This window comes from Sphaerodactylus townsendi, linkage group LG01 (genome assembly GCF_021028975.2).
Source record: "Sphaerodactylus townsendi isolate TG3544 linkage group LG01, MPM_Stown_v2.3, whole genome shotgun sequence".
NCBI classification, from domain to species: domain Eukaryota; kingdom Metazoa; phylum Chordata; class Lepidosauria; order Squamata; family Sphaerodactylidae; genus Sphaerodactylus; species Sphaerodactylus townsendi.
The window spans coordinates 26,601,489-26,621,259 of NC_059425.1; the positions used below are offsets into that span (position 1 = coordinate 26,601,489).

The 19,771-nt window shown below is 45.6% G+C and overlaps 1 protein-coding gene across 1 annotated transcript in view; it reads left to right on the forward strand.

Moving 5' to 3' along the window:
* The window catches only part of ACTN3 (actinin alpha 3), a 42,565-nt gene extending 22,861 nt beyond the window's left edge, over positions 1-19,704 (forward strand). The window contains exons 2-21 of the mRNA XM_048515107.1: positions 1,346-1,460; positions 3,672-3,791; positions 5,086-5,172; positions 5,311-5,398; positions 7,797-7,875; positions 9,088-9,169; positions 9,578-9,663; positions 10,274-10,366; positions 10,566-10,796; positions 12,392-12,539; positions 12,649-12,799; positions 13,802-13,910; positions 14,031-14,171; positions 14,595-14,777; positions 15,645-15,779; positions 16,548-16,727; positions 17,135-17,281; positions 17,910-17,975; positions 18,527-18,685; positions 18,973-19,704. Of these exons, the coding sequence (XP_048371064.1) occupies positions 1,346-1,460; positions 3,672-3,791; positions 5,086-5,172; positions 5,311-5,398; positions 7,797-7,875; positions 9,088-9,169; positions 9,578-9,663; positions 10,274-10,366; positions 10,566-10,796; positions 12,392-12,539; positions 12,649-12,799; positions 13,802-13,910; positions 14,031-14,171; positions 14,595-14,777; positions 15,645-15,779; positions 16,548-16,727; positions 17,135-17,281; positions 17,910-17,975; positions 18,527-18,685; positions 18,973-19,131 (2,559 nt within the window). The 3' untranslated portion in view covers positions 19,132-19,704. The remainder of the gene's footprint in view (positions 1-1,345; positions 1,461-3,671; positions 3,792-5,085; positions 5,173-5,310; positions 5,399-7,796; positions 7,876-9,087; positions 9,170-9,577; positions 9,664-10,273; positions 10,367-10,565; positions 10,797-12,391; positions 12,540-12,648; positions 12,800-13,801; positions 13,911-14,030; positions 14,172-14,594; positions 14,778-15,644; positions 15,780-16,547; positions 16,728-17,134; positions 17,282-17,909; positions 17,976-18,526; positions 18,686-18,972) is intronic.
* The last annotated feature ends 67 nt before the right edge of the window (positions 19,705-19,771 follow it).

Consider the following 19,771-nt stretch of genomic DNA (forward strand, 5'->3'; position numbering starts at 1 on the left):
ATGTCAAGGAGTGAGGTTATACATGCCTCTGACATACATGTCTTCAGCAGTTTGAGTAGAAACTCTGTTTAATGAGATGCTTTTTAGATTTAGCATATTGTTTAAAAATATGTTCTTTAAAGACACCCAAAATTATATATACTGAGCAAGCTAAGAAACACTGATCCCAGTAATGTCTGTCTTCAATTTGTTAGCATCTAATGCACTTACATGATGGGAAAACAAAAAAAAATGGCTTCTTCTCCTTTACACAAAAAAACAGAAAAAGGACAGTTAGGAGAAGTTAGTAAAAATGCTAAAAGGCCCAAGATTGGGGTACTGAGCCTTCTGCTCTCTTTTTGTAATAATTCACTCTCCTTTGTTACTAATTTACTAACTGTCTGGATTTTTCTAGTCCAGAATAGGACAATTTCTTATTCTGTACTCTGATGGGGCGGAGGGGGAGAACATGTTTGTCTGTTGCAGCAAAAAATAAACAGGAGTTTGGGAGAAGCTTGAAGACTAATAGCATAAACTCTTGTAGACTAGAAGAAATGGGTTCTGGTCCACAAAAGTTTATGCTGTTAATCCTTAAAGTGCAGACCAAGGCTATCTTGGTCTGGTTTCTATAGGTGGAGGAATACGCCAGTTTGTTCAGTGCCACTGTGAGGTAATCCTGAAAAGGTAGGATCAGAGAGAGGTGAAAATATATTTTGCTGTTCTAAAGCACCATCTCCCTGCTGTGGCCTGGGAATTTCTGTGAATTAAGTTCTTTGTGGAGAACTCCCAGTGAATGTCTGATCAACAGTTCTTGTGGCAATCTTGTGGGGGAAGGAAGGACTGTGTAAGTTGTGAATCTGTCTAAGGCACATAAGGAAAGGTCAGAGTACAAATGGTCCAGTTGGAAGAAATGAGCCCTTCGGGGATAGGGCGGTATATTAAATTCAATTAATAATAATAATAATAATAATAATAATAATAATAATAATAATAATAATAATAATAATAATAATAATAATAATAATAAAAAATAGACAAAAGTTTCTTGCATTCCACCATATATGAGGATTGTTCAGAACCTCAATCACAGCAACCTGAATTTGACTTTTAATATTTACTGCATTGAAGGGAGCTGGGAAACCAAACTTGCATATGCTTAGAGATCTGTTGAAGGCAGCTAAGCATGGTAGCATTTCCTCTACCCTACTTCCATGCTAAGCCCCACAAATATTTATCCAACTCAGTTTACAGGTCTTCCTTCTAGCGTTATGGTTGCTTCCCAGTAGAAAACCCATTTCTATTTAATGAAGAGCATATTTTTTATAGAAAGTGACTACTGTAACCTTTGTCATCCTGTTCTCTGCAGACCTTCACAGCCTGGTGCAACTCTCACTTGCGGAAGGCAGGGACCGGGATTGAGAACATTGAGGAAGATTTCCGCAATGGCCTGAAACTCATGCTTCTGCTGGAAGTTATTTCAGGTATGCTGCTTGCCTTAAAGATTTGATCTGTGGAGCTATGGGAAGAGACTAGGTCTCCGATGGTGTCAGTTGATTAGTAGAGGATGTCCAAAGGACATAAAAAACCCAACAACATACTTACAAAAACAGATCCAATAAATATCTGTAAAACAGTAAAAGCAACAATAAATCTTAAAACAATAAAAATAAAAAGCTAAAACAGGAACAGAAGTAAAAGAAATCAGTGTCTTAAATATAAAATAGACACAGTAAATAAAATATCTGTTTTCAAAGGTCCTCCAGAATAAACAGGTCTTCAGTTTTTCCCAGCAAAGATAGTGCCAGCAGTAAGTCTGGAAACAGATTTACTACTGGACTTGAACCTAGCTTATATAGTGAAGGTTCTTTCAGGCCCTATCTGTTTACTTCAGATTCCAAGTTGGTTTATAGAAGAGGACAAATTGGACCTGAGTCATTTAAGGCTTTAAAAGGTAGAAATCTCTAGAATTAGTAATTGGGATCCAGTTGAGTGTCTGAAGTCTAGACAATTTACGCTAGAAAGGGGAAAATATGTGGAACCTTGAGGAAGATAACTTAGTGAGCACTGAGAAGAATAAAATGAAATCTCTGTAAGTAGACCAGGAAAAAGAGATGTGTCCTTTCCTCTGTGTTTCTTTTTTTGTTAATTTCACTTACATCACATTGATTTAGGCCCCTGGTGTATTCTTAAGATTGTTTATAGACAAATGCTATATGCCAGAGGCGGAGCAAGGGGAAACTCCACCTGGAGCACATGTGTGCCCTGAGCTCCTGCTGTGGCGCCGCCCATTCCCACCACGCCCCCTCTGGACCCTGGCCATGCCTCCGCCGCACCTCTGCCCGGGGCATCATGCACCCCCCTGTCCTGTTTGCGCTACACCACTGCTATATGTGTAGACTCATAAGAAAAGAGGGTGGTTGCCAGTAGCAGTGAACAGAAGCAGCAGGACTGAGCTACTCAGTATCTCTGTTAGAGTCACAGACTGTTTATGCACTTGTGGCCTCCTTCTCATTGAGTGTGCATTCTCTTCATGTTTGATTCTCAGATACACCGGTTTCCCCTCTCCCTTCAGCAGTCATCCCCACTTCAGATCGGAGAATCCCCATGGTTTCCGAAAATTCTGAAAATGTTCAACAGTGGAATACACTGCCTTGGAGGGTGGTGGAGTCTCTTTCTTTTGAGATTTTTAAACAAGCTGGATGGCCATCCATTTGGAGCAGGTGTGGAGCGAGGGGAAACTGTGCCCACGGCATGCTTGCACCCCACACCCCCAGAACGCCCCCGAACAGGTGCAGGCCGGGGGTGTTGCCCCCCCTGTCCTGTTGACGCTATGCCATTGATTGGGAGTGCTTTGACTGTGTGTTCCTGCTTGGCAGGAGGTTGGACTTGATGGCGCTTGGGGTCTCTTCCAACTCTATGATTCCTTCCACTCTTTGCATCATCATTTCAGAGGGACCAGAAAGGCTTTCTTTTTATTATTATCATGCTGGAGTGATAGATCCAGTGACAAAAAATTGACATAGTCCAGCAAACTAACCCTAGACTAAAGATGGTAGTGAGAAAAAAGGTGGCAGGCAACTTTCCCAAATGGAGATTGCATGGAAACAACAAGGAAATGAGGGGTGGGCAAAAGGGCAGTTCAGCCAGGGATACTTTGCAGGAGGAGAATCCCACTACAAACAAAAAACATGTGAAAACCCCACTGTGAAGCAAACAGCTGCGGGATAAGGAGTGCATTAATAAATGGGTGGACAGTAATTACTGTGATATGGTGCTGTATTTATGTCAAGTTGTACAGTCTGTTTATTTTGTTACTTACCAAAAATATGTCCTGGCTTTCAGCATTTCTCTCAAAGGGGCTTACAGCAGGAAAATACCATTTTACGAGAAGGATCAATAAACAGGAAAGCACATTTACTTTTGAAACTGAACCATCCCATCTGAGAAATTCCATTTGTCATTCGCAATATCCGTTCCGTCCATCATAGATTCTTAGATCTTCTGCATCGCTAGAACTCTTAGTTTGAAATGCCAGTCTAGAGGGGTCCAGGGGCTCTAATGACAGGCTTTCTTGAATCTGAGAAAGATGGGGAAATTAATTATCCCATGTTATCAAAAGTGTACACTTTTGTGTGCACAGATGTGAAGATGGATTTATGCCTCCTTTTTCTTTACTTTTTCTTCTCTCCCAGGTGAACGGTTGCCAAAGCCAGACAAGGGCAAGATGCGCTTCCACAAGATTGCCAATGTGAATAAGGCCCTGGACTTCATTGCCAGCAAAGGGGTCAAATTGGTATCCATTGGGGCTGAAGGTAAGTGTCAGATAACAGGCTTGATTCCCCATGTTGTGGTCACATGGAATACCTCTAAACCATGTATGGCCTGGAAGGAGGACGTGCTAGTCAGATATGACAAAAATTCGAAGTAGAGTTGGTTTTTATACCCCTCTTTTCTCTACCTGAAAAAGTCTCAAAGCAGCTTACTATTACCTTCCCTTCCTCTCCCTCCAACAGGCACCTTGTGAGGTACCATAGATGAGATAGAGAGAGTTCTGAGAGAACTGACTAGCCCAGTCACCCCAGCAGGCTTCATGTGTAGGAGCAGGGAATCAAACCCAGTTCTCTAGATTAGAATCTGACACTCTTAACCACTTCACCACTCGTTACCATTCATTAAGCATGCATATAGTATTTTAACACAAAGCACTTTATATAGATTATTTCACAAATCATCAGCACACTCCTCACAAGCAGATTACTGAAAATGAGAGGTGGTGGCTTGTCAAAAGTGATCCATTGAGCTCATGATTGAAGGCGTGTTTGAACTGGGGGCATCAGAAGGGGGAAAAGACAACTGTTGCATCCTGTTTCAACAATAACCAGTTAGATGGTTTGGGTAAGTAAGGCATGAATGCAATGATGTGCTGATAGATGAGTTTTTAATGACTCTTCTGCACTTAGCCTCCAGACCCAGCAGCATCAATTTTGCATTAGTCAGTTATCCATATAACTTCATCTCTTGTTAATTATGTTGGACTCAGGTGCTCTCCCTGCAGTAGGTTCATGCTTGTGTACGTGTCCAATATATTCTGCAGAGAAGGTGAATGTAAAGAATTCACCTTCTCTGCAGTCTCCTTAGCCTCGTTCAGTAATCCTTTGCACAACTATGTCATATCTGACCCTTTAAAAATATTTGCCTGGTTTAACATTTTAAGCAAGACGCTTATTTTTGCTTGTCTTCCTGACTCGCAACTAACATGCATGTTTGATTTACATTGCATTAGAATAGCTCTAGGATTACCAGAAGTGCTGGGGGAAATTCTAGCTGTTGTCTGCACTCCTTCCTTAGAAATAGCTAAAAGTACTTCCATCAAGTAAAGAAGAAATTTGAGATGGAAATGAAAGAAATTTAGAGCTAGAAGGCACGTTACCACTTCTAGTCTCATTTAAAGCACCTCAGCTCAGTTTTGTGAGAGGAAGTGGGGGGGGGCATGCTCTTTGCTACCTTCTCTCTCCCCTTTTCCAACATGCCTCTGTCAATCTGTGCAGATGCTGTTTTTAGCTTGCTTTTCCCACCCTAAGAAGTCCCTCCCTCCTCCTTTTCCAGAAATTGTGGATGGGAACCTGAAGATGACGCTGGGCATGATCTGGACAATCATCCTTCGGTTTGCTATTCAGGACATCTCAGTGGAAGGTGAGCTTGGCTACTGAACATCAGCAGAGGATTTGTCTCTTGTGTCATTCCAGTTTACATCCCTGCTTCTCAACTGGAGAATCCTGGAGTATAGAGGACATGTTGTACCTAGACTTGCTTCTTTTCCTTCTCTTCCAGAAACCTCTGCCAAGGAGGGGCTGCTTCTATGGTGCCAGAGGAAAACAGCTCCCTATCGGAATGTCAACGTCCAGAATTTCCACATTAGGTAAAGGACAGACTTTTGAGCTGGCTTTGCTCAGGGACGAAGGTGCATGAAGAAGAAGAAGAGTTTGGATTTATATCCCCCCCTTTCTCTCCTGCAGGAGACTCAAAGGGGCTGACAATCTCCTTGCCCTTCCCCCCTCACAACAAACACCCTGTGAGGTAGGTGGGGCTGTGAGAGCTCCGAGAAGGTCACCCAGCTGGCGTGTGTGGGAATGTACAGGCTAATCTGAATTCCCCAGATAAGCCTCCACAGCTCAGGCGGCAGAGCTGGGAATCAAACCCGGTTCCTCCAGATTAGATACACGAGCTCTTAACCTCCTACGCCACTCCTGAAATTTTGGGTTAAAGGTCCAACAGCGGAACACACAAGCTATGCACAGTGAGCAAGGTTTAACTCAGGAGCCACAGAAAGACTAGGCCAAAATATGTGGCAGCTGGGATGAACAATCAAAATAGAACCTTTCTTCTCCTGAGAAAAAGATAATGTCTAATTGAATAATGGACAGCTTGTTACCATACTTTTCTCTGAGTTATGAGGTTCCAATGATGGAAGGAAGAAACATATATGAATGCCTTGAATGGGGAATACAAATATAATTAGCAGCAAGACACATGTGTTAGGATCCAGATCATGCTGTTATGAAAGTGAATGAAAATGGAAGAGCAGCAGGTGGGCAGTGCGTTGAACCCTGTTTGCTTCTGAAACCACCTCTCCCCAGCTGCCTTTCTTCTGATCAGCTTGGAACTTAGGGCTGGCCTATTTCTATATTACTACACGTTATATAATCCTCAGGACACATCTGGGTCTGCCGTAAGGATGTATGCTGCAAATTCACTCTTGAGAGGACCCAGTTTGCAACATGCAGAAAGAGGTCCTTAAATGTTCCTCCCATGTTGTTTTCCCAATCTAAAATCTCCCTGGAGGTTCCATTTGCCCTATTGGGGAGCCCTGTGTGTACAGTTGGCCATGCTGGCCGGGGCTGATGGGAATCGTAGTCAGAGTTAGATACCCCTGGTATACACTATCAGTACACATAGAGTCCCAGTCAGGCAAATAGTGCCACTTAGAGCCATGGGAAGAGCTCCAAAATCCCTGTCCAAATTGGGCCTCCACACACCTGGGAACTGAATTCCCAGCAGAGAACTCACAGCTCATATCTGATTGATTATGGCAGACCCAGATATAATGTGTCCTATTTAATGATTAAGGTTGGGAAAATCTGGGGTCAGATTCCTACTCTGCCATGAAGCTCACCACATGATCTTGGATTGGTCAATTATCGTCCTAATCTACCTCTTAGGGTTGTTGTGGAGATGAAATTCAGGTGGGGATGAAGACCAAAGTACACTTCCTTGAGCATTTTGGAGAAGGGGCAGAATAAAAGTGCAATGAATGAATGACTAAAAATATCTGTTTGGATCCACTAGCACCTTAAGAGGCCAGCATGTACTGAATACCCTTCCCTTTCCCCCAAGCATATAATAATCAATCAGTGAAACATTTTTATTCCCCAAGAGAACTGCATGGGGGTGGGGGGTGAATTCTGATATTCACAGGACTCTAGTTTGGGGCGTGTAGCTGTAGGAGGGCAAGACTTGAGTCCTGAATAGCACCTTAAAGGCCAACAAAATTTCCAGGGTATCAGACAAAGGAAGCTGTGGCTTTCAAAAGCTCATAACTGGAAAATCTTATTGGTCTCTGAGGTACTACTGAAATCCAGCCGCTGTACTGCAGACCAGCATGGCTACCCTCTGAAACAAACTGAATGAAAATAGCTTATGCTTTAGATTCACAGTAATTTGGATATAATCTAGGCCAGAGTTTTCCAACCTTTTCTTTAGTGAGCCCTACTTCTGAAGAATGAAAAGTATCCCAAGTTCCTGAAACCTATTTATACATACATGAATAAATTTCATGCTAATATATTAAATTTGCCCCCTCTTCCTTGCTAAAGGTAGAACTGGTTTTGTTTCCCTTTGCTTATAGACACACATCAGGTCAGTTGATTGAGCCTTCCCAGGTCTTTCCGTCTTCTAAAAGCATTCTCTCTCATGGTCTTTTCCTGGGTTTTCTATGGGCTGCATGAGCCACTCCTTGGCAGCCAGTGAGCTATCAGTAACTTGTGAGCTATCTCTTGGAGATCACTGATATAGACACCATTGTAGAGATCCTGCCTCAGTACAGGCTACATTCCACACTTCCCATCAGTGATTTCTGCTTCACTGCCTGGTTTTTGCATGTTTGTTCCTTGGCCTGCCTGATGGGGCTGTAGCACTTTTCTGTCTAGGATGCCTTAAAGAGGCTGTCAGGCCCCAGCTAAAAACAGAGGGGGTTCACTTGCTCTTTCCATCTTCTCTTCGTGTGTTCGTCTACCTGTTTCAACTGCTCCTGCCTCCAGCTGGAAGGACGGCCTGGCACTGTGCGCCCTGATCCACCGGCACCGCCCTGACCTCATTGACTACGCCAAGCTCAGAAAGGTACCAGCTTCCTCTTGCACTCTGGATCAAATCATTCCCTTCAAACTCTCTTCTTGTCTACTTCAAGGCCCCAGTTTTTCTCTATTCCTGTGTCATTGATTATCCCCTTAGAGACAGCCTGTGCATTCCCTGCCCCCACACACGCCACTCAGCTTCACCAGCCCACTTCAGCACAGAGGGCTCTGTTTTTACTCCACAGAAGCTGTAGAGGGGTAGGTAGGTATGTGTCTTGTGGTACAACACAAAGGTGGGAATTAGTTTTTTCAAATCACATATGCGAAACTGTTGCAAGTTGCAACAGATCCTTCACTGTCATCCATCCATCTACCTATAATATTTTTAAAGTGTGTGACCTCACACTAACTCCTGTGTCACCAAAGAGGATAACCTATGAATAGATTCTGCATCCCTAGATGACATCCACGTAATGCAGGAATATACCGTTTTGGGGAAAGGAGGTGATTTGAAGACAGAGGTCTGAGCAGGGTTGCTGCACTCAGAGTATAGGTGCAGACTCTCAGAGTACTGGGTGATCCTGTAGGCTGAAGGGAACTAAGTGTCTCCCTGGTTTCTTTTCTTTAAACCAGGGCCTAATAGCAAGGGGAGAAAATCAGGATCAACTAATTTTTCCTTCTTTCAGAATCTTTTAAGCTGTTATCTTGTCCCTTCAGAGTTTAAAGCAGGGATGTCCAACTCTGGTGCTTCAGATATTCATGGACTACAATTCCCACCAGCCCCTGCTGGCATGGCCAATTGGCCGTGAGTGAGGGGAGGGCGAGTGAGGGGTGGCATGCAAGGGAAGGGGAGGGGACCTGGCATCTGGACCTGGTCCACCCACCCTAGCGGAGGGAGGGGGAGGGGAGGGAGGGGTGGCATGCAAGGGAAGGGAGGAAAGGGGATTGGCCATGCCAGCAGAGGCTGATGGGAATTGTAGTCCATGAACATCTGAAGCGCCAGAGTTGGACACCCCTGCTTTAAAGGGCCCTTTGGAAGGGTAGGGTGGATTTAATAGAGATAGAGAGAAAAAGCTTAACAGGTCTCAGGATGGGGAGGGGGCACTGATTTCTTTTTAACTCTCCCAATTAGTGCAGAAAATGAGGCAATTCCCTCTCCCAACCAGCACACACTTTATCTGAGGATTTGAGGACAGTTGCTGCAAGCTCATCTTTCCCTCCCACAGAATAGGAACTCACTGTGTTGATTTCTGCACAGGATGACCCCATTGGGAACCTCAACACAGCATTTGAGGTGGCTGAGAAATACCTAGATATCCCCAAGATGTTGGATGCAGAAGGTGAGTAAGCCACATGTGTATGCTTTACAAAGACCCCTTCTGCACACGCAGAATCATGCGCATTCGATCCACTTTCACAATTGTTTGCAAGTGGATTTTGCCATTCCGCACAGTGAAATCCAGCATTGAAAGTGGATTGAAAGTACATTATTCTGTATGCACAGAAAGGGCCAAAGAGTTGGTGAAATGGGTTTTAGGAAGAACAAGCTGGGCAAGGGAATCTGCCTTCTCAGCAGCAAAAGGAAGAAGGGAAAAGTGGGTAAAATCCTACCCCTCCAAGAGCTAGACCAAGTAATGCCAATTATTCTTTTGAAGACTATGCCTGTGATGCACAAGCTGAATTGCCTCGTGCAGATACCTATATCGCATACGCTTTCCTTAATTTCCGCTCTTTCCTTCTCCCCACAGATATAGTCAACACCCCCAAACCAGATGAGAAGGCCATCATGACTTACGTCTCCTGTTTTTATCATGCCTTTGCTGGTGCAGAGCAGGTACCAGAATTTTTATCTCAGTTCTCATTGAATCAACAAAGCTGCAGTTTTGTAAAAGACAAGTTACATTAATGTTCTTCATTGCCCTTATTTTCTTTCTGATTTTTTAAAAAAGTTTTTGCAAAGTTTTGCTCCTTCCTCCAATAAATGTTTTTAAAACCAACCCCCCCCCCCCCATTTATCCTGGTATTGGTGAAGCATGACATAGAATGGTATGCTTTATGGTCCATCTTGTCAGATCTCAGAAGCTGAACAATCCTTGAATGGGGGACCACCAAGGAAGACTCTGTACAGAGGGAGGCAATGGCAAACCGCTGTGGTTTCTCACTTGCCTCAAAAGTTCCTTGCTGGGGCTGCCATAAGTCAGTTGTGATTTGGCAGCACATGTACACATATAATTCATTCTAGATTTTAAAAACTTGAGATCCAGAAGTGGGAAATATTTTAACAGTGAATTCCCAGGATTCATCTAAAAGACATCACTGGCTGATCTAGTTAAGGATTCTGTAAAAGTGCCATTATGCAAACTTCCAGGTGTTCCCTGGCCCCATTGTCACATTTTCTTTTGGGATTTCTTACTGGTTCCGCCTTTCTTCTCCCTGACTTCCAGGCTGAGACCGCTGCCAATAGGATCTGCAAGGTGCTTGCTGTCAATCAAGAGAACGAGAAACTGATGCAGGAGTATGAGAAGCTGGCCAGTGAGGTACCTAAAAGTGCTCAGGAAAGAGGCCCCACAGTGAGATTCTGGGTTTGGTTCCCTGGATGTTCTACCCAACTCTGAAATTGTAGGATGGAACCACAATTCTGGGTTCTCCACCTTTTGCTAACATTCTGTCCATACCGGGAGGGCTGATGGGAAAGGGCAGAATAGATGTAAGTCCCTTTATTTTTCTTCTTGGCAGCTCCTGGAATGGATTCGCCGCACCATCCCATGGCTCGAGAACCGCGTGCCAGAGAAGAGTATGAGTGCCATGCAGCGCAAGCTGGAGGACTTCAGGGACTACCGGCGTGTGCACAAGCCCCCCCGTGTGCAGGAGAAATGCCAGCTTGAGATCAACTTCAACACCTTGCAGACAAAGCTGCGTCTCAGCAACCGGCCAGCCTTCATGCCTTCCGAGGGCAAGATGGTCTCTGTAAGTCCAAAGGAACAAGAAAATGAGGACAGGGTACACTTCTGGCCATGGGAGGGGCTCGGACATCTCTGTATGACCCCAGAACTCACATGGTTCACAGGAACATCTCGGCATCTTTGTATGCTAGAGAGTGAAGTGCCTGGCGACCATGTGATACTGTGTCTCTTCTGATAGATGTGACACATTCCCCAAACCCTACAGCACTGGCTTTCTGGCAAAGTTCTTTATGGGTTTTAAAAATGAGTAACCTTTGAACTACTATAATAGATCAAAAATCCTAAGCATCATCCTAAAGTTTTACTCTCAACAACCTCCTTTGAGAAATTCTCCTGCACAAGCACCATTTAAATGGGACTTTTCAGTGATTGTACCCTTGATATTTATTGCCTGTCTCTAAAACTGGAACAGTTCAATATGTTGAATCCACCTTTGCAAAGACTGGAACACATTTTTCATCTCTAGATTTAGCAACACTGAGTAGGCTCTTGTTTCAGTTCCCACCTTTAGTTCTACCAGTTGTTGAGTGGTGATTAACTGAGGGAGAAAACCCTTTGAGAATGAAGTGTAGAGACAATAGTTTTCAAAAAGCCATGAAAGTAACTGGCAGGATCACTTGTTCCCATGATATACACATTTCTTATGACCCACAGTAACATTTGGCCAAACAGATTTTACAAGTCTAAAATAATGATTGTGTGTGAGCTTCCAAAAGCCCATTCATCAGTTTTGTTATTTATTTATATATCAGACTTAATATACCGCCCCATCCCCAAAGGGCTTTGGGCTGTGTACAACCAATAAAACCATTTATTGTGTACAACCAATAAAACCATTTAAAAACATTAAATCATGATCACTAAGACAACATTTTCAGTTAAACGCAATTAACAATCAGCTTCAACCTCCATCTTAAAATCAGATGATGACATAAACAGTGGACTCATTGAGCATAATATGGACAGGCCCCCAAGGTGGAATTCATTGTAACCAAAGCAACTGGGAATAACAATAAATTAATACACTTGTTACACTTGTTCCCTGGTGCCTTCCAATGTGATTAGTGAACTAAATAAGGTGAAAGAAGAGAGAACTAGAGATGCGAAACTGACATCTGAGTTTTCCAGCCAGCAAAATCAAGATGATCTTGCAAGAGAAGAGGTTCAAGGGGTGTTCAGAGGAAGAGGGAAAGAATCAGAAGAGAGCAAGGGACAAGAAACCAATAGTAAAACTTTCTCCTTGAAACTACCCTCACCCAATATTAAAATGACTGAAATGAAGAAAAGTGTCCATCCTTGATAAAGGTGGAATGGGCACCCACACTATCTGCTTCCAATTATTTTGTTCTTTCTCAAAACTGATAAAAACATTGGCCATTTGTAAAACCCATCAAGGACTTACAAAGCCAGACCAATGCTGTTCTCTGGACCAAGTATCAAAAGGACAGCATATGGTCCATTACTATCCTCTTGATACCCTTTGGAGGGTGGATGTGCATTGTATACAAACCAGTCAGTACCAGGAGTGGTGGAAAGGCTGGGTGCTGCTGCTTTTGTGGGGGGCAGAGCCTGAGTTGAGGCTGCACCATCTGTATGCAGGATATTGCCAATGCCTGGAAGGGCCTGGAACAAGTGGAGAAAGGCTATGAAGAGTGGCTGCTGACTGAGATTAGGCGCCTGGAGCGTCTCGACCACTTGGCTGAGAAATTCAAGCAGAAGGCCACCCTGCATGAGAACTGGACCAGAGGTACCTCCCCCTGACTCTGCAGTCTGCTCTGCCGGTGGCCACCACCTGTCCCTTGTTCTAGTGCTGCCTCCACTCAGTCTCACTCAGCATCCCTCTCCTTCCTCCACAGGGAAGGAGGATATGCTCTTGCAGAAGGACTACGAATCAGCAACTCTCTATGAGATCCGGGCACTGATGAGGAAGCACGAGGCCTTTGAGAGTGACTTGGCCGCCCACCAGGACCGGGTGGAGCAGATTGCAGCTATTGCACAGGAGCTCAAGTGGGTGCCAGGGGAAAAAAGAGCACCCTTCCCCAGACTGGCTCCCCATCTGTTCCCCGGCCTAGCTTTTTAGGAGTCTTTGAAATCTTCAGTTTCTTGAAGCTGGAGATTAATTTATATATTCTTCAATTGACACTTGAGAATTCTGGAGAAAGCAAGGTCAAAAATCCTCAATCTGTGCTCACCTGGTAGTGGTGAAGTCCTGGCATGGAGCATGCACAGAGCTGCATGGTCCAGACCATTACAATAAATCCACCAGAGCCCCTGGAATTCTATATTTCATTGAGAAGGAGGGGGTAAAAAAGTCTAATTTTTTAAAAGGCAAAAATAGCATCTACATATTCTGGTGCAAAAGAGGGTTGAATCAAGCTAACTTCTGCAAGACCTCCTTCAGTCTGTCAAGATAAAATAGGTCCCTTCTTCACCAGTTTGGAACTTTGCATCTTTTGGCATAAATTCCATTTCTTTCGAAACTTGAATTTTTGCATAATTGGAGCAACTTGAATGAAGAGAGAGGAGAAAATGGAGATGAAGCTGTGAAAGCAAAAGGGGCTGTAGCTGTAAGAAAATGGGATGGGGTGGGGGTGCTGAAAGCCCCTTTCACTTTACTGTGCCCTGGTTTGCCAGATTTTGCTACATACTTACCACACAGAGCTTTTCTTCCAATGTCTTAAGGGCCAGAAATGTGCTTTCTTTTAAAATGACAGCTGAGATATATAAAAAAATATACAGTCTTCTTTTTATTCCACTAAAAGATGACTACACCTTTAGCCATTGCAGGTTTACTTGCATAATTCCAGTATTCCTGATTGTGGAATTGCCAACTCCCATCTGCCATTGGGGTCAGCTTATGCCCTGGAAATGTTCTTCACTTCAGGGTTTGGGAGTAGAGAGAGTGTGTGTGTGTGTGTGACTTCTGATGCCCTGCACTAGGTGGCAAAGAAGATAAGCCCAGTCCTTGCCCCAATCATACTGCCTTTCCCTTGTTCCTCACCGTTTCAGTGAGCTGGACTACCATGATGCAGCATCTGTGAACTCTCGCTGCCAGGGTATCTGTGACCAGTGGGATACCCTTGGAACACTCACCCAGAAGAGGAGGGATTCCCTGGAGGTGAGCAAATCAAGCGGGGGGAAATATTCCCTAACTCTGGGGCAGGTAGATGGGTGAATGTATGGTGCCATTGCCTTGCCTAAACTTCTCACCCTGGTTTGTCTCCCCACTCTCATCCAGCGTGTGGAGAAACTGCTAGAGACCATTGACCAACTGTACTTGGAGTTTGCTAAGAGAGCCGCCCCTTTTAACAACTGGATGGATGGAGCCACTGAAGACCTCCAGGACATGTTCATTGTGCATAGCATTGAGGAGATCCAGGTGAGCCGACTGCACTCCTGGCCCTCACTCACTGCCTGGGCCCAAACATGCTTTAAGCAACAGGGCTAGACTAGAAGCAGGAAACGTTCCCCTCAGCCCTGCTTTTTTAATCTCAAAGGCAAGAGCAAATCCGGCATGTAGGTGAGAAGCCTGAGAAGTTTTCTGTTCCCAGCTCTGCTGTGAGGAAATCATCCCATCTAAAGGGGTTTATAACATTAGATAAACAGTATGCTGGAACTTGGGGTCATCCTGTTACACTGATTGACTGTAGATTCAGGAAAACCAGAAGAACTATTCTCATAAGGAAGGGCGGCAATGCCAGGAAAGAACAGGGATGGGAGAATACTGGGGAGCTCTTGCTTTCCTCTCCAACCTCCCCCATCCCGGTGCAACTTAACGTGGCTTTTTCCCTCCCACCTCCAGAGCCTGATCACAGCCCATGAGCAGTTCAAGGCTACTCTGCCTGAAGCCGACAAAGAACGCATGGCCATCTTGGGCATCCAGAATGAGATCCAGAAGATTGCCCAGACCTATGGCATCAAGTTGTCAGGGGTGAACCCCTACACCAACCTCAGCCACCTTGACGTTGCTAACAAGTGGGACATGGTGAGAACAGCTTTCATGCGGTGCACATGGGTGTCACAGTGCCATGTTTTCAGCTGCATCCTCTAGCAGCCTTGCTTAAGAACATAATGAGAAAGAGCCTTGCTGGATCAGACCAGAGTCCATCTAGTCCAGCACTCTGCTACTCCCAGTGGCCCGCCAGGTGCCTTTGGGAGCTCACATGCAGGGTGTGAAAGCAATGGCCTTCTGCTTCATCTGTAAGGGGTTAGCTTTTAGCCATTCTCTTCACCCCTAGCTAGTTGTGCTCCCCCTTGACTGGGAGCCCAAGATCAAGTCCCTGCTCAGCCATGAATCTTGTTGGGAGGCCTTGGGCCAGTTGCTGTCAGACCTACCTCACAGGATTGTTATGACGATACAAAAGGAAAGGGGAACCATATATACTGGCTTAAGCTCTTGAGAAAAAGGGCAGTGTAAAACTGAGAACTGTAGCCTGGTCACCTATTTCTGAAATGAGAGGCAGGTCTTTTTCTGGAAAGAAATGCAAATTCTTTTCATTAGGCAAGACACTTGTGCCCACCCGTTTATTAGGAGTTGCTGATCCTGTTTTACCACCTCCTAATTAATTCCTTGATCTTAAGGCACTTGGTGCTGAAAGGGTGGCTGTCTAAGAATTGACCCTGAGTCCCATAGTTCTTTTTATACTTTTTCCTAAGCAGAACTAGCTTTGTCGAAGGCTTTCACGGCTGGAATCACTGGGGTGTTGTGTGGTTTCCGGGCTGTATGGCCATGTTCTAGTAGCGTTTTCTCCAGACGCTTTGCCTGCATCTGTGGCTGGCATCTTCAGAGAAACTAGCTTTGCTCCTAGCCAGAAACAAGCTTTCTGGAAGACTGTTTCTCCCTTCCTCCCAGGTAAAGCAGCTGGTCCCACACCGTGATCAAACCCTGCAGGAAGAGCTGGCAAGGCAGCAAGCCAACGAACGCCTGAGACGCCAGTTTGCTGCTCAGGCCAACATCATTGGTCCCTGGATCCAGTCAAAGATGGAGGTAAGGTCTCATCCAAGCCAATACGAAGAACAGCAGCACTTGACAATGCTGTTGGGATAGGCCATATTACTAAGACTAAAGACTACTCGGTTCTGTATACTGAGGAGACTGTCAGTTTTGAAACTGCCTTTAAGAATATAAGAAAGAGCCTGCTGGATCAGACCAGAGTCCATCTAGTCCAGCACTCTGCTACTTACAGTGGCTCACCAAGTGCCTTTGTGAAAGCAATGGCCTTCTGCTGCTACTGCTCCCGAGTTAAGTTATAGCTTCCAAGATGGAAAATAAGCAAGACATAAAGTTAAAAGAGTACTAATGAAATATTCAATTAAAAAACAGCAGTAGCAGTAACCGGTAATAGAAAGCCAGTCCAGTGGCTTAATTAAAAGATGAGTAGGCAGGAGTTAGATATGAACCAAACGGACAGGCAACATGAGTCCCAAAGGCAGATGTCAAATTCCAGTGAGCTCAGATTTATCTCCACCCTCAGGTAGAACCTCACTTGTCTTTTTAATCCCTTGCCCTGCAATTCTGTGCGCAGAGGTTTTTTTTCTGACAGCGCCTCTTAAATTCTGGCAAGTATTTCTGAAAAGGCTCCTTTTTCCGGGAATCAATCCAGGAAACTCATGCAAACAAAGAAAGAATCCCTTGTTTAATCTTACCTGTGGCATCCCGTGATTATAGAGTAAGGAACCCCAAGCAATTAGTGCCAGGGTCCAGAATCTTAAGCCCTCTGCTAACAATGGCTTCTTCTGGGTCCTCTGTTTGCAGGAGATCGGCCACATCTCTGTGGACATCAGTGGGTCCCTGGAGGACCAGATGAACCACTTGAAACAGCATGAGCAGAACATCATTAACTACAAGGCAAACATTGACAAACTGGAAGGTGATCACCAGCTCATCCAGGAGGCCCTCATCTTCGACAACAAGCACACAAATTACACTATGGAGGTAAGGCTGAGGAATGGAAGAGAAGGCTTTCATGGCCGGATTCAACTGGTTGTTATGGGTTTTCTGGGCTGTGTGGCTGTGGTCTGGTTGATCTTGTTCCTAACGTTTTGCCTGCATCTATGGCTGGCATCTTCAGAGGTGTATCACAGAGGGAAGTCTGTTACACTTTTGAAGATGCTAGCCACAGATGCAGGCAAAACGTTAGGAACAAGATCAACCAGACCACGGCCACACAGCCCGGAATAACCACAACCAGAATGGAAGCGAGTCTGCCTGTGTCCAACTCTGTGTGAAGCAACGCTACTACCAAAACCCACGGGCTTCTGTTCCTGCATGTGGATGTGGGTATATATGTAACTTCTGTTGTTGCTCAGTCTTATTGACAATGCCCACTTTTATTATCTCAGCACATCCGGGTAGGATGGGAGCAGCTGCTAACAACAATTGCACGCACCATCAATGAAGTTGAGAACCAGATCCTGACACGCGATGCCAAGGGCATCAGTCAAGAACAGATGAACGAGTTCCGGGCTTCCTTCAACCACTTTGACCGGGTGAGGTGCCCTTGCCCCACCGATTCTTTTCCTCTGCCCCCCCTCTTCAAATGCAGCCACATTCTATGCATGCTGACTCAGCTTCCTGCCAAAACACCTCCTCCATCTTTAGAGAAAATGGCTCCTTTGATGATCAAAGTTGTGCCACTCTAGCCAGAACAGAGAGATTGTTCCCATGTTCAGTATATTCACTGTCTTAACGAGGGGAGCTTTGACTCTTGAAAGCTGATAACCCCCCAAATCTCTGGAGTGCTACTGGACTTGAATTTACTTCTATATGTTTACTTGTTGCTTGTTTCAGAGAGCACTTGACGGTAGCTGAGGCAAGACTTTCCATATGAGACAAAAAGAGAGGAAATCTGACTGACAGGATCATTAGTTCTTGGGACAGTTGTGAGCCTGCCCACTTGCCTCCCTCTAGTCTGGGCCTCTTTCACTAACCATTCGACTGAATAAGCCATGCAAACCTCTTGACTTTACTGAATGGAGGCTGTGGGGCAAAGTACAGTACAGTGCCAGAGAAATGGTTCCTGAGGATAGGTGGTGCTCTATTGGTTTAGCTAAATCCTCCCTTCCGTCTGTGCTTTCCACCTAACATTTCCCCTTTTCCACCTGGCTCCTGCTTCAGAAGCGGAATGGAATGATGGACCCAGACGACTTCCGGGCCTGCTTGATCTCCATGGGATATGACCTGGTATGAAGCTACCTGGCTTAGACTGAACTGGGATAGCTTTCCCCTCATACACAATGACCTGCTCTTCTGCCACACACACACCAGAACAGGCTTGAGACCAGCAAGTGTAGCTGGGCAGTTCCTGAAAACAGTGTTGGCAACTAGGTTAACTGATGGGCCAGCTGCCAGAGAAAAGAAGTGTGGGTCAAGTCCCTTCTGACTATGAGGCATCACAAGGCTACTCGTACTTGAAAGCCACTCCCCTAATCTGCTGGGGAGAGAAATCTTCTGGGTGTCCCCAGAACCTTCTTTTTATGAAATTATGTGTCAGGGAGGTCCTTTGGTCTAGGATTAATCGAACTGCTTTTGCTGGTGGGCTGTGCCTGCTACAGGTTTACATGTTACCAGAAATGGAGTGGGTGGAAGACAAGCCAACTATGGAACAGTTCACAATCCCATCAATCCCATTCTAGAGTTCTAGGGTGGCTCTGGGATAGGTCATCAGACTGTATTTTGGGGTGCCCCCAAACCCAGTGTTTTGCATACTGACCAGAATTCCTATTACTCCTTAGGGTGAGGTGGAGTTTGCTCGTATCATGACCCTGGTGGATCCCAACAACACAGGCGTGGTGACCTTCCAGGCCTTCATTGACTTCATGACTCGCGAGACAGCTGAGACAGACACTGCAGAGCAAGTCATGGCCTCCTTTAAGATCTTGGCGTCAGACAAGGTGAGTACAGGCCCACAGAACACACCTGCAAGGAAAGGGGCCTTGTGAAAGAGGTCTCTTGAGCTCTCAGGGAGGGGGAAGAAAACCACTGCTAAGATTGTGCCAAGCATGAAATCTGTGAAAGGAAGTTTTGCTCCCTACACATTCCCATTTTCCATACCGAGTTTCAAACCTATCTTCACGTTGCTATGAAGCGAGTGAGCAGCACTGCCTGGAAGGGCACAAATCAGAGCCAACCGGTCCCTCCCCTACGACTTCCTTGACCCCCCTCCCTCCTTCTCCTGCAGAACTACATCACGATAGAAGAGCTGCGCCGGGAGCTGCCACCAGAGCAGGCTGAATATTGCATCAGCAGGATGACGAAGTACACAGGAGCTGATGCGGTGTCTGGCGCTTTGGACTATGTCTCCTTCTCCAGCGCCCTGTATGGAGAGAGCGACCTGTGATTCCCCCCCCAGCCCGCCACCCCTAAACCCACCCTCTCACCAGAAAAGGCATGTGGGAGCAGAACGAATTCTTCCCCCCCATGGGGACTAATTCAAGGGAAGTGCTACGTAACCCACCCCCCCAGCATCTAGCCCAAGGCCAGGGCAAGTGGTTAAGGCGTTCCCCATCTCCACCCACAAGCCAGGGCTGGTGGAATAAGGGTGGTCTTGGCTATGAAGCTGTCCTCTGTCCTCCCCCCCCCTCTGTAGAAGCTGCCACGTCCAGTCTTTGCTGCTGCTGCTGAGCTAGTTGTGCATCTCCCCAGCCGATGCTCTCCCTTCCCTCCCTCTTCACACCCTTCTTTTCTGGCTGCTGCAGCCTCTCCAACAGACGGGTCAAATGATTTTCTTCCTCGTGGTCCCCCAGGAGGGCCCACTAAGTGACCTTGAGAACCACACTGAGTGTAAAGCTGCCACCATCAATGCTGGCCTGAAAGATGGGACCAGGGGGGAGGGTGCCAGGGAAAGCAGGGGAGAGCTGGCTGGGAAGGAATGCTGTACCAATAAATGACACACACTGGAGGCCCACCCGAATGCAGAGGTGCTGTTTTTCTTTGCCCACACCAGAGACGGATGACCACCATGTGTTAGCTGGCATTGT